Consider the following 14,310-nt stretch of genomic DNA (forward strand, 5'->3'; position numbering starts at 1 on the left):
GTCCCCTCCAGAAGAACGTCCCCAGCATGGGCCACCACAGCCTTGTCACCTCCCTGGGACGTGGGGATGGGTCCCACCACGGTGGTGGCCTCTCTGTAGACCATGGTGACATGGCCCGAAGTGGCCCCAGGGGCTTCGGTGACACCGGGTTGGTCCGTCCCCTCCATGAGGACGTCCCCATGGGTGCCCACCATGAGGTTGTCACCTCCCTGGACGCGGTGACAGGTCCCACCGTGGTGGTGGCCTCTCTGTAGGCCATGGTGACATGGCCCACAGTGGCCCCAGGGGCATCGGTGACACCCGGTTCCTCTGTCCCCTCCAGGAGGACGTCCCCATGGGTGCCCACCATGATGTTGTCACATCCCTGGGGCGTGGTGACGGGTCCCACCGTGGTGGTGGCACCTCCGTAGACCTCAATGACGCGGCCGGAAGTGGCCCCAGAGCAGTTGGGGACACCAGGACGCTCGGTCCCCTCCAGGAGGACGTCCCCAGCATGGGCCACCGCAGCCTTGTCACCTCCCTGGACGTGGGGATGGGTCCCACCAGGGTGGTGGCCTCTCTGTAGACCATGGTGACATGGCCCGAAGTGGCCCCAGGGCTTCGGTGACACCGGGTTGGTCCGTCCCCTCCATGAGGACGTCCCCATGGGTGCCCACCAAGACCTTGTCACCTCTTGGGACGCAGTGATGGGTCCCACCACGGTGGTGGCCTCTCTGTAGGCCATGGTGACATGGCCTGAAGTGGCCCCAGGGGCTTCGGTGACACCCGGTTCCTCTGTCCCCTCCATGACGACGTCCCCATGGGTGCCCCACCAAGACCTTGTCATCTCCTTGGGACACAGTGACAGTCCCACCGCGGTGGTGGCACCTCCATGGACCTCAGTGACGGGCCCTGAAGTGTCCCAGGGGCATCGGTGACACCCGGTTCCTCTGTCCCCTCCATGACGACGTCCCCATGGGTGCCCACCAAGACCCTGTCACATCCCTGGGGCGTGGTGACGGGTCCCACCGTGGTGGTGGCACCTCTGGAGGCTTCGGTGCTGTCCCCAGAGCAGTTGGGGACACCAGGACGCTGGGTCCCCTCCAGGAGGACGTCCCCAGCATGGGCCACCGCAGCCTTGTCACCTCCCTGGGACGTGGGGATGGGTCCCACCAGGGTGGTGGCCTCTCTGTAGACCATGGTGACATGGCCCGAAGTGGCCCCAGGGGCTTCGGTGACACCGGGTTGGTCCGTCCCCTCCATGAGGACGTCCCCATGGGTGCCCACCAAGACCTTGTCACCTCCTTGGGACGCAGTGATGGGTCCCCACCGTGGTGGTGGCCTCTCTGTAGGCCATGGTGACATGGCCCACGGTGGCCCCAGGGAATCGGTGACCCCCGGTTCCTCTGTCCCCTCCATGACGACGTCCCCATGGGTGCCCACCATGAGGTTGTCACCTCCTTGGGATGCAGTGACAGGTCCTGCCATGGTGGTGGCACCTCCATGGACCTCAGTGACGGGGCCTGAAGTGGCCCCAGGGGCATCGGTGACACCCGGGGTTCCTCTGTCCCCTCCATGACGACGTCCCCATGGGTGCCCACCAAGACCCTGTCACATCCCTGGGGCGTGGTGACGGGTCCCACCGTGGTGGTGGCACCTCTGGAGGCTTCGGTGCTGTCCCCAGAGCAGTTGGGGGACACAGGACGCTGGGTCCCCTCCAGGAGGACGTCCCCACCGTGGGCCACCGCAGCCTTGTCACCTCCCTGGGACGTGGGGACGGGTCCCACCATGGTCACGTCCCCCACGTAGCCCACGGTGACGTGGCCCGAGGTGTCCCCAGGCTGGGCGGTGACACCGGGTTGGCCACCGCCCTCCTGGGCCACCACATCCTGGTCACCTCCCTGGGCGGTGGTGGCAGGTCCAGCTGTGGTGGTGGCACCTCCGTAGCCCACGGTGACGTGGCCCGAGGTGTCCCCAGGCTGGGCGGTGACACCCGGCTCCTCCATGACCACGGCCCCATGGGTGGCCACCACGACCTCCTCACCTCCCTGGGGGCCGCTCGTGGGGGTGGCACCTCTGAGGACCACGGCCGAGGTGACCCCGGGGGCGTCGGTGGCGGCGGGCGGGGCCGTCCCCTCCATGATGACATCACCACGGGTGGCCACCAGGAGGTTGTCCCCTCCCTGGGACGTGGTGTTGGGTCCCACCACGGTGGTGGCATCTCCGTAACCTTCGGTGCCGTGGCCCGCGGGGTCCCCGGGGACTTGGGTGCCGCCGGGTTGACCCGTCCCCTCCGTGATGACGTCACCACCGGTGGCCGCCGTGACATCATCGCCTCCCGGCGTCGTGGGGACGGGTCCCACCAGGCTGGTGGCATCTCCGTAACCTTCGGTGCCGTGGCTCCCGCCGCCACCCGCCTGGTTGGGCCCCTCCAGGGTGGCCTCCCCGGGGGGGTCCGGGTCCCCCTCCTCCAGGACGCAGTCGGGGGGCGGCGGGGGAGGGTGGGCGGCGGGGAGGGGCGGCGTGGGCGCAGCGGAGGGCGACGCCGGGGTGGGTGCCCCCCCGCAGGGTCCCGCTGTGGCTGCGGGGGGGGAGGGGGGGACACGGGGTCAGGGGGGTCAACGCCCCCCACACCCCGGGACCCCCATAGCACCCTATAGGACCCCATCGCACCCATGGGACCCCATAGCACCCACGGGACCCTATAGGACCCTATAGCACCCTATAGCACCCCATAGCACCCATGGGACCCTATAGCACTCTATAGCACCCTATGGCACCCAAGGCACCCCATAGCCCCAAAACACCCCTGATAGCACCCATGGGACTCTATAGCACCATATAGCACCCCATAGCACCCTATAGCACCCATGGGAACCCATAGCACCCTATAGCACCCCATAGCACCCACGGGACCCTATAGCACTCTATAGCACCCTATAGCACCCTATAGCACCCCATAGCCCCAAAACACCCCTGATAGCACCCATGGGACCCTATAGCACCATATAGCACCCCATAGCACCCATGGGACCCTATAGCACCCATGGGACCCTATAGCACTCATGGGACCCCGTTGCACCCTATAGCACCCCATAGCACCCATGGGACCCTATAGCACTCTATAGCACCCTATAGCACCCTATAGCACCCAAGGCACCCCATAGCCCCAAAACACCCCTGATAGCACCCATGGGACCCTATAGCACCCATGGGAACCCAGAGCACCCTATAGCACCCCATAGCACCCATGGGACCCCATAGCACCCTATAGCACCCCATAGCACCTATGGGACCCTATAGCACCCCCTCCACCCCGTAGCACCCTATAGCACCCATGGGACCCCATTGCACCCTATAGCATTTCCCCCACCCACAGCACCCCATGGGACCCCTCAGCACCCCCCCCACATCCCACAGCACCCTATAGCAACCCACCTCACCCCATAGCACCCATAGCACCCATAGCACCCATGGGACCCCATAGCACCCTATAGCACCCACCTCACCCCATAGCACCCACCTCACCCCACAGCACCCCATAGCACCCATGGGACCCCATAGCACCCTATAGCACCCACCTCACCCCACAGCACCCATGGGACCCCATACCACCCCATAGCACCCTATAGGGCCCTATAGCCCCCTCCTCACCCCCCAGCACCCATGGGACCCCCTGGCACCCTATAGCACCCATGGGACCCCAAAGCACCCTATAGGGTCCTATAGCCCCCTCCTCACCCCCCAGCACCCATGGGCCCCCCCAGCACCCCATAGCACCCATGGGACCCCATAGCACCCCATAGCACCCTATAGGGCCCTATAGCCCCCTCCTCACCCCCCAGCACTCATGGGACCCCCCCAGCACCCTATAGCACCCATGGGACCCCATAGCACCCATAGCACCCCATAGCACCCATGGGCCCCCCCGGCACCCTATAGCACCCATGGGACCCCATAGCACCCTATAGGGCCCTATAGCCCCCTCCTCACCCCCAGCACCCATGGGCCCCCCCAGCACCCCATAGCACCCATGGGACCCCATAGCACCCCATAGCACCCATGTGACCCCAAAGCACCCTATAGGGCCCTATAGCCCCCTCCTCACCCCCCAGCACCCATGGGACCCCCCAGCACCCCATAGCACCCATGGGACCCCATACCACCCCATAGCACCCATAGCACCCTATAGGGCCCATAGCCCCCTCCTGCCCCCCCGGCACCCATGGGACCCCTCAGCACCCCCATAGCACCCATGGGACCCCCCCAGCACCCCATAGCACCCTATAGCACCCCATAGCACCCCATAGCACCCCATAGCACCCCATAGCACCCATAGCACCCTATAGGGCCCTATAGCCCCCTCCTGCCCCCCCGGCACCCATGGGACCCCCCAGCACCCCATAGCACCCATAGCACCCCATAGCACCCCATAGCACCCCATAGCACCCTATAGCACCCATAGCACCCTATAGGGCCCTATAGCCCCCTCCTCACCCCCCAGCACCCATGGGACCCCCCAGCACCCCATAGCACCCATGGGACCCCCCAGCACCCATGGGACCCCCCAGCACCCCATAGCACCCATGGGACCCCCCAGCACCCCATAGCACCCTATAGCACCCATAGCACCCTATAGCACCCTATAGCACCCATAGCACCCTATAGGGCCCTATAGCCCCCTCCTGCCCCCCCGGCACCCATGGGACCCCCCGGCACCCATGGGACCCCCCCCCGCGCACCCATCAGGAGGGCGCTGAGCGCCAGCAGCCGCAGCCCCCGCTCCATCGCCCCGGGGTGGGTGGGTGGGGGGGGGAAGGGTGGGGGGGTCCCCTATATCCCCGCCCCGCCCCCACCCTCCCCGCCCCCACCCAATTAAAGGGGTGGGGGGAGGGGCAGCGGCACAACCCAGGAATGTGGGGCAGCCGCCCCCACCCCCGCCCGCCCGGGGAGGGCCCCTCCCCCACCCCCACCCCCCAATTAGGGGGGACCCGGGCGACCGCGCCCCCACATCGGCCCAGAGATTGGGGGGTCCCTGCCCCTCCCCCCATCCCCCCATAGATTGGGGGGTCCCTGCCCCTCCCCCCCATCCCCCCCATAGATTGGGGGGTCCCTGCCCCTCCCCCCCCATCCCCCCCAGAGATTGGGGGGTCCCTGCCCCTCCCCCCCTGCCCCCCCATAGATTGGGGGGTCCCTGCCCCTCCCCCCCCGCCCCATAGATTGGGGGGTCCCTGCCCCTCCCCCCCTGCCCCATAGATTGGGGGGTCCCCGCCCCTCCCCCCCATCCCCCCATAGATTGGGGGGTCCCTGCCCCTCCCCCCATCCCCCCATAGATTGGGGGTCCCTGCCCCTCCCCCCCCGCCCCATAGATTGGGGGGTCCCTGCCCCTCCCCCCATCCCCTCCATAGATTGGGGGGTCCCTGCCCCTCCCCCCCTGCCCCCCCATAGATTGGGGGGGTCCCCGCCCCTCCCCCCCATCCCCCTATAGATTGGGGGGTCCCTGCCCCTCCCCCCATCCCCCCCATAGATTGGGGGGTCCCTGCCCCTCCCCCCCATCCCCCCAGATTGGGGGGTCCCTGCCCCTCCCCCCCCGCCCCATAGATTGGGGGGTCCCTGCCCCTCCCCCCCATCCCCCCATAGATTGGGGGGTCCCTGCCCCTCCCCCCCCGCCCCATAGATTGGGGGGTCCCTGCCCCTCCCCCCATCCCCCCCATAGATTGGGGGGTCCCTGCCCCTCCCCCCCATCCCCCCCATAGATTGGGGGGTCCCTGCCCCTCCCCCCCATCCCCCCCATAGATTGGGGGGTCCCTGCCCCTCCCCCCCATCCCCCCCATAGATTGGGGTCCCCCCTCCCCCCCCCCCGTGGGCGGTTGTTTTTTTTCCCGCCGTGGGGCCGGACACGCGCGGGGGAGGCCCCTCCCCCCCCAGCCACGTGACCCCACCCACTAATTACCCCCTCCCCCACCAGTCCCCTCCCCCCTCCCCCCCCCCACGCGTGACCCGGCCGCCCCCGCCCCGCGCATGCGCAGCAGCGACGCGGGCGCCGTTGGGAGGGGGGGCGGGAAGGGGGCGTGTCCGCGCCTGCGCCCGAGGGGGCGGGGCGGGGCGTGTCCCGCCGGGGGTCGGCCCCGCCCACCCGCGCATGCGCAAGAGCGGCGGCGGCGGCCGGACGGGAGCGGCACCGCGGCGGTGAGCGGGGGCCGGGGCGCGCGGGGCATTGTGGGACGGGGGCGGACCCCCCCCCCCCCCCCGCGCGCGGGGCATTGTGGGAGGCGGCTCCCCCCCCCCCCCCCCCCCCAAATCCCCAATGGGCCCCGGTGTGGGGCGGCCCCGGGGCATTGTGGGATTGGCCGCGGGGCCTGGTGGGAGGGGCCTGGGGGCGCGGTGGGTGGGGTCTGTGGCGTGTGGGCGGGGCGTGGCGCCTGGTGGGCGGGGGCTGGTAAATGGCGGGGGGGGGGGGCGCCCTGGGGCCTGGTGGGAGGGGCCTATGGTGTGGTGGGAGGGGCTTGGGGCACCGTGTGGGGGGGGCCGGGGCACGGTGGGAGGGGCCTGAGCGTTGTGGGAGGGGCCTGGGGCTTTGCAGGACGGGTCTGGGGCCTGGGGGGGGGGGGCTGGTGAATAACGGGAGGGGCCTGGCGCGTGGTGGGCGGGGCCAGGGCGTGGTGGGCGGGGCCAGGGTATGGTGGGCGGGCCCAGGGCGTGGTGGGCGGGCCCAGGGCGTGGTGGGCGGACCCAGGGCGTGGTGGGCGGGGCCTGGAGCACTGAAGGGGGGGGTGTCTGGGTCCGGTTCCCGGTGGGCGTGGCCCCGGGGCTTGGTGGGCGTGGCCCCGGTGCATGGTGGGCGTGGCGGCGCAGGGCGGCCATGATGGCAGACGGGCGCCGGCCGGGGGAGGCGGGCGGGAGCGAGGACGGCGCCTTCGAGGAGGAGGAGGAGGAAGAGGAGGAGGAAGAGGAAGAGGAGGAGGAGGAGGAGGAGGAGGAGGAGGAGGAGGAGGAGGAGGAGGGGGCCTCCACCGGTGAGCGGGGGCACCCGTGGGTGCTGGGGGGGGGGGGTGGGGGGGGTCGTATGGGGGCTAGAGGGGGCTGGGGGGGGCTATAGGGTGCTATGGGGGTGCTATAGGGCGCTATAGGGCGCTTTGGGGGTGCTATAGGGCGCTATGGGGGTGCTATAGGGTGCTAGAGGGTGCTATGGGGTGCTATGGGGTACTGTAGAGGTGCTATAGGGTGCTATAGGGTGCTATGGGGGTGCTATAGGGCGCTATAGGGCGCTATAGGGCGCTTTGGGGGTGCTATAGGGCGCTATGGAGTGCTATGGGGGTGCTAGAGGGTGCTAGAGGGTGCTATGGGGGTGCTATAGGGCGCTATGGGGTGCTATGGGGTACTGTAGAGGTGCTATAGGGTGCTATAAGGTGCTATAGGGTGCTATGGGGGTGCTATAGGGCGCTATGGGGTGCTATGGGGTACTGTAGAGGTGCTATAGGGTGCTATAAGGTGCTATAGGGTGCTATGGGGGTGCTAGAGGGTGCTAGAGGGTGCTATGGGGGTGCTATAGGGCGCTATGGGGTGCTATGGGGGTGCTAGAGGGTGCTATGGGGTGCTATGGGGTACTGTAGGTGCTATAGGGTGCTATAGGGTGCTATGGGGGTGCTATAGGGTGCTATAGGGTGCTATGGGGGTGCTATAGGGCGCTATGGGGTGCTATAGGGTGCTAGAGGGTGCTAGAGGGTGCTATGGGGGTGCTATAGGGCGCTATGGGGTGCTATGGGGTACTGTAGAGGTGCTATAAGGTGCTATAGGGTGCTATGGGGGTGCTATAGGGCACTATAGGGTGCTATGGGGGTGCTATAGGGCGCTATGGGGTGCTATGGGGGTGCTAGAGGGTGCTATGGGGGTGCTATAGGGCGCTATGGGGTGCTATGGGGGTGCTATAGGGCGCTATGGGGGTGCTATGGGGTGCTATGGGGTACTGTAGAGGTGCTATAGGGTGCTATAAGGTGCTATAGGGTGCTATGGGCGTGCTATAGGGCGCTATAGGGTGCTATGGGGGTGCTATAGGGCGCTATGGGGTGCTATGGGGGTGCTATAGGGCGCTATGGGGTGCTATGGGGTACTGTAGAGGTGCTATAGGGTGCTATAAGGTGCTATAGGGTTCTTTGGGGTCCTATAGGGCGCTATGGGGGTGCTATGGGGTGCTATGAGGTACTGTAGAGGTGCTATAGGGTGCTATAAGGTGCTATAGGGTTCTTTGGGGTCTATAGGGCGCTATGGGGGTGCTATGGGGTGCTATGGGGTACTGTAGAAGTGCTATAGAGTGCTATAAGGTACTATGGGTGCTATGGGGGTGCTCTAGGGCACTATAGGGGTGCTATGGGGTGCTATGGGGTACTGTCGAGGTGCTATAGGGCGCTATAGAATGCCATGGGGGTGCTATAGGGTCACATAGGACACTATAGGGGTGCTATGAGGCACTATAGGGTGCTATGGGGTACTATAGGGGCGCTGTAGAATGCCATGGGGGTGCTGTAGGGTCGCATAGGACACTATAGGGGTGCTATGGGGGTGCTGTGGGCTGCTATGGGGTACTATAGAGTGCTATGGGGGTGCAATAGGGTGCTATAAGGCACTATAGGGCACTATAGGGGTGCTATAGGGCACTATAGGGGTGCTATGAGGCACTATAGGGTGCTATGGGGTACTATAGGGGTGCTATAGAGTGCCATGGGGGTGCTATGGGGTACTGTAGAGTGCTATGGGGGTGCTATAGGGCACTATAGGGGTGCTATGGGGTGCTATAGGATGCTATGGGGGGTGCTATGGGGCGCTATAGGGTGCTATAAGGCGCTATAGGGGTGCTATGGGGCACTGTAGGGCACTATAAGGGTGCTATGGGGGTACTATAGGGTGCTATGGGGTGCTATGGGGTGCTATGGGGGCGTTAGGGGGTGCTATAGGGCGCTCTAGGGTGCTATGGGGGTGCTATAGGGCGCTATAGAGGTGCTATGGGGCGCTATAGGGCACTATAGGGGTGCTATAGCGTGCTATAGGGGTGCTATGGGGCGCTATGGGGGTATTATGGGGCGCTATAGGGGTGCTATGGGGTGCTATAGGGCGCTATGGGGGTATTATGGGGCGGTATAGGGGTGCTATGGGGTGCTATAGGGCGCTATAGGGGTGCTATAGGGTGCTATGGGGCGCTATGGGGGTATTATGGGGCGCTATAGGGGTGCTATGGGGCGCTATAGGGCGCTATAGGGGTGTTATAGGCTGCTATAGGGCACTATAGGGGTGCTATGGGGTCCTATAGGGTGCTATGGGGGGTGCTATGGGGTGCTATAGGGTGCTATGGGGCGCTATGGGGGTGCTATAGGGCACTATAGGGGTGCTATAGGGCGCTGTAGGGCGCTATAGGGCGCTATAGGGTGCTATAGGGGTGCTATAGGGCGCTGTAGGGTGCTATAGGGCGCTATAGGGTCCTATAGGGGTGCTATAGGGCGCTGTAGGGTGCTATAGGGCGCTATAGGGGTGCTATAGGGCGCTATAGGGTGCTATAGGGTGCTATAGGGTCCCCCCGCCAGGCGTCTCGGCGCTGCCGGAGGAGGAGGAGTCCGAGGCCACGTCGGTGTCGTCGGGGGAGAGCGGCCCCCCCACCCCCCCCGCCAACGGCTGCGCAGGTACCGCCCCTCCCCCCACCCCCACCCCCCCCCCCCCGGCCCTCGCACCCCTCCCCCACCCTCACGCCCCTCCCCCCTCCCCCTTCCCCCCGCAGGTTCCCGGACCCGCGACCGCCCGTCGGGGGAGGAGCCTCGCCCGTTACCGTCGCCGTTACCGGATGTCGGGGGAGGGGAAGGGGGAAGCCCCGGGGGGGGTGGGGGAGGGGGGGTAGGGCGTCGGGGCGGGGGAGGGGCGGCCGAATGGCACGAATGCCCCGAGTGCGGGCGGGGCTTCGGCACCTCGCGGGCGCTGAAGGTTCATCGCAGTTACCACGTGGGGCGCAAACGCCCCCAGGGCCCCCCCGGGGGGGGTGGGGGAGGGGGTGGGGGGAGGGGAGGGCCCGCCCCTCCCCTCCCCCCTCCCCGCCCTCCCCCCTCCCCCTTCCATTACATCTGCGCCGAATGCGGGTTGGGTTTCGGGGCGCCGGCGGCTCTGGGGGCTCATCGCTGCGAGCACGGGCGGCAACGGCGACGGCGGAGCCCCCCTCCCCCCGCCCTGCCCCTCCCCCCGCCCCCGCCCCCAGCCCCCGCCGCCCAACGCCGGGCCCCTCCCCCGCCCCCCCCCTACCGCTGCACCGAGTGCGCCGGAGCCTTCGGCCTCGTGGCCGACCTGCACGAGCACTACATGCTGCACGCCCGCGGCGAGCTGTGAGGCGGGCGGGGGAGGGGCCTCCCCTCCCCCACCCTCACACCCCCTCCCCCGTCACGGGGAAGCCCCTCGGCCCCGGGCGGGGCGCGGGGGGGGCGGGGGTGGGGGGGGGAGGGAGGAGGGGAATAAAACGGTGTCGGGCTGCGCCAGGGATCGGCTCTGCTTTGGGGGAGGGGGGGTGTGATGTCATCGACGGGGGCGAGGGCGTGGCCGGGGAGCGACATCATCGATCCCCTTGACTCTGCCCCCGGTTGCCTTTAACTGATGGGGGGGTGTGTGGGTGACGTCATGAATCGGGGGCGGTGTCGTCATCGATCGGGGGAGGGTCACGGGTGGGGGCGTGAGGTCATCGATCGGGGATGATGTCATCGATCAGGGTGAGGTCATGGGTGGGGGTGCGTGACATCGTCAAGCAGGGGTGATATCAATCAGGGTGAGGTCGCGGGTGGGAGTGTGACGTCATCAGTCAGGGATGATGTCATCGATCAGGGGGAGGTCACGGGTGGGGGTGTGAGGTCATCGATCGGGGATGATGTCATCGATCAGGACGCGGTCACAGGCGGGGAGCGGCATCATCAAGCGGGTTGTCGTCACAGATGGGGGGTGTGACGTCGTGGGTGGATGGTGATGACATCATTGGGAGCGATGTCACAGAAGATGTCATAGGTTGGGGGGGTGACATCACAGCTTGGGGGTGATGTAATCGGTTGGGTAGTTCCGTGGGGTGGGCAGCTGATGTCACAGGTGGGGGGGCGGTGTCACAGAGGGCAGTGATGTCACGTGACAGAAGGGTGACGTCACAGGGAGGGGGATCCCCAAGTGGTGTCGCCCTGCGAGTATGATGTCACAGTGACATCATTCTCCAGAGCCGCAGGTGCCGGGGGGGGGGACGCCCCGCCCCACAGCCCCGATGTCAGCGTGACATCACCCTTCCCACCTGCGGCGTCACCCACACCCCTGTGATGATGTCACGCCCAGTAGTGGTGACACCACGCCCAGCCCCGCCCACCCCGCCAGGCCCCGCCCCAGGAAGTGACACCCCCATTCCCCCCCGCCCCCCGCGCCCCAAAAGAACCAATCAGCTGCCGCCCCGGTTTTTATTGGCTGCCTGAAACCGGGCCCCAAAGAGAAGCCGCCGGGCCCCGCCCCCTTCCTCCAGACCCCGCCCCCCCCAGCAGGCCACACCCCGGCAGGCCACACCCCCTCCTCCAAGCCCCGCCCTCCTCCCCCGAATCCCCCCTCGACTCCGCCCGGGGAGCGGCCGCCCCCGCCCGGCCCCGCCCCGGCCCCGCCCCTCAGAGCTCGCCGCGGGCGTGGCGGATGTAATGGCGGTGCAGGGCTCCCTCGCGGGCGAAGGCGCGGCCGCACTCGGTGCAGGCGTAGGCGGGCGGGGCGGGGGCGGGCGGGCGGGGCGCGGGCGCGGCGGCGGGCGGGGCGGGCGGGGCGGGCGGGGCGTGTCCTCGCTGGTGGCGGAGGAGGGCGGGGGAGGAGGCGAAGGGGCGGGCGCAGACGAAGCAGACGAAGAGGGCCCCGCGCAGGGCGGCGGCGGCGAAGTCCTGGGGGTGCTGGCGCTTGGCGTGGCGGGCGGCGAAGGCGGCGTCGGGGAAGGTGATGAGGCAGCGGCGGCACTGGGTGGAGCCCAGGCGGTCTGCGCCCCCCCGTCACGCCCACGCCACGCCCCGCCGGGACCCCACGGGGACCCCACGGGGACCCACGGACACCCCACGGGGACCCCTGGACACCCCACGGGGACCCACAGTGCCCCAGGGAGACCCCACAGGGACCCACAGACACCCCACGGGGACCCACAGACACCCACAGACACCCCACGGGGACCCCTGGACACCCCACAGGGACCCACAGAGCCCCAGAGAGACCCCACAGGGACCCACGGACACCCCACAGGGACCCCTGGACACCCCACAGGAACCCACAGTGCCCCAAAGAGACCCCACAGACACCCCACGGGGACCCCTGGACACCCCACGGGGACCCACAGTGCCCCAGAGGAACCCCACAGGGACCCACAGACACCCCTGGACACCCCACGGGGACCCACAGTGCCCCAGAGGGACCCCACAGGGACCCACAGACACCCCACAGGGACCCACAGACACCCACGGACACCCCACGGGGACCCACAGTGCCCCAGAGGGACCCCACAGGGACCCACGGACACCCCACAGGGACCCCTGGACACCCCACAGGAACCCACAGTGCCCCAAAGAGACCCCACGGACACCCCACGGGGACCCCTGGACACCCCATGGGGACCCACAGAGCCCCAGAGGGACCCCACAGGGACCCACAGACACCCCACGGGGACCCACGGACAGCCCTGGACACCCCACAGACACCCCACAGAGCCCCAGAGGGACCCCACAGGGACCTAAACCACCCCACGGGGACCCCTGGACACCCCACGGGGACCCACAGTGCCCCACAGACACCCCACAGACACCCCCGGACACCCCACAGGGACCCACAGACACCCCTGGACACCCCACGGGGACCCACAGAGCCCCAGAGGGACCCCACGGACCCACAGACACCCCCGTGGGACCTAAAACCACCCCACAGGGACCCCCAAACATCCCACGGGGACCCCCAGTGCCCCTCCCCCACGCCCTGAAGCCCCACCCCCCGCCCCTTGTGGGGGGGATCCCACGGGGTGCCCCTCCCCCCCCCCGCCCCACCCCCACTCACAGACGGCGCCCTTGGGGCGGGGCTCGGGGGGGGCCCCTCCCCCCCCCTCCTCCTCCTGCCGCCGGGGGGGGCCCGGGGGGGTCCCGCGGGGGGGGAGGGGCGAGGCCGGGGGGGGCGGGGGCGGCTCCGGGGGCGGCGGCTGCGACATCCCGGGGGGCTGGGGGGGGGGAGGGGAAGGGAGGGGCGTGACCCACGGACACGAGGGAACCCCCAACCCCCCCATAACCCCCCAGATCCCCCCCAGAGCCCCCTGGGCCCCCCCCCCCAAACCCCCTCAGGTGCCCCACGACCCCCCCCCTCCAAGCCCCCCAGAACCCTCCCCAGCCCCCCCCCAGGGACCCCCAAACCCCCCATAACCCCCCCTGGGCCCCCCCCGATCCCCCCACGGACCCCCAAGCCCCCCATAACCCCCCCAAACCCCCCCACCCCCCCCAGGGACCCCCAAACCCCCCATAAACCCCCCCCGAGCCCCCTGGGCCCCCCCAGACCCCCCCATGGACCCCCAAGCCCCCCCAGCCCCCCCCACCCCCCCCAGGGACCCCCAAACCCCCCATAACCCCCCCCCGAGCCCTCTGGGCACCCCCCCCCCCCAAACCCCCTCAGGTGCCCCACGACCCCCCCCCTCCAAGCCCCCCAGAACACCCCCAGCCCCCCCCAGGGACCCCCAAGCCCCCCCATAACCCCCCCAGCCCCCCCCACCCCCCCTCAGGGACCCCCCCAAACCCCCTCAGGTGCCCCACGACCCCAAGCCCCCCATAACCCCCCCAACCCCCCCCCTCAGAGCCCCCTGGGCCCCCCCAGACCCCCCCAGGTGCCCCATGACCCCCCCCGCCCCCCCCAGCCCTTCTGCAGGCGTGGCTCCGCCCCCCTCCCTAACCCCGCCCCCAGCCCCGCCCCCTCCGCCGCCGCCACCGCCCTCACTCGCTCTCACGGCCGCTCTCCGCGCCCCCCCCCGGCGTCTACTTCCGGCTTCCGGCGCGGCTGGTGTAGGACCCCCGAAAGGCTTCCGGTTCCGGTCAGGGGTGACCGACGCGCGCCGGAAGCGCCCCCCCGGCCCGGACAGGCGCGCGAAGGGGCAGCCCCGGGGCCTTGGAGCCGCGCATGCGCGTTAGGCGCCGCGGCGGAGAGGGAGAAGCGCGCATGCGCAGCGCCACCTCCCGCAGGGGGCGGGGTGATGTCAGCTCTCGGCCAATGGCGGGAGGGGAGCGGCTGGCGGGGGCGGGGCCGCCGTGAGGGCGGGGCCTGGCGGGGCGACGGCGCCCCCTG

At 68.9% G+C, this 14,310-nt stretch overlaps 2 protein-coding genes across 3 annotated transcripts; one reads left to right on the forward strand and one right to left on the reverse strand.

Annotated features, from left to right (window-relative positions):
* The first annotated feature begins 6,150 nt into the window (after nt 1-6,150).
* Nucleotides 6,151-10,487, forward strand: ZNF428 (zinc finger protein 428). 2 transcript variants are annotated; one of them, XM_075134954.1, is made up of 4 exons: nt 6,151-6,168; nt 6,835-6,995; nt 9,555-9,650; nt 9,746-10,487. In XM_075134954.1, exons 2-4 carry the CDS (start codon nt 6,842-6,844, stop codon nt 10,339-10,341), a joined length of 846 nt encoding a protein of 281 aa, XP_074991055.1. In that variant the 5' UTR covers nt 6,151-6,168; nt 6,835-6,841; the 3' UTR covers nt 10,342-10,487. The 2 variants fall into 2 exon arrangements, with proteins under 2 accessions (XP_074991055.1, XP_074991057.1); XM_075134956.1 differs by lacking the exon at nt 6,151-6,168 and having other exon boundaries at nt 6,765-6,995.
* Nucleotides 10,488-11,404: 917 nt separating this feature from the next.
* On the reverse strand, nt 11,405-14,174 carry ZNF576 (zinc finger protein 576). Its single transcript, XM_075134991.1, has 3 exons — nt 13,966-14,174; nt 13,045-13,201; nt 11,405-11,986 (listed from the first exon to the last, which is right to left on the reverse strand). Exons 2-3 carry the CDS (start codon nt 13,190-13,192, stop codon nt 11,634-11,636), a joined length of 501 nt encoding a protein of 166 aa, XP_074991092.1. The 5' UTR covers nt 13,193-13,201; nt 13,966-14,174; the 3' UTR covers nt 11,405-11,633.
* Nucleotides 14,175-14,310: the final 136 nt, after the last annotated feature.

The sequence above is a fragment of the Calonectris borealis genome, chromosome 35 (genome assembly GCF_964195595.1).
Source record: "Calonectris borealis chromosome 35, bCalBor7.hap1.2, whole genome shotgun sequence".
Classification (NCBI taxonomy): Eukaryota; Metazoa; Chordata; class Aves; order Procellariiformes; family Procellariidae; genus Calonectris; species Calonectris borealis.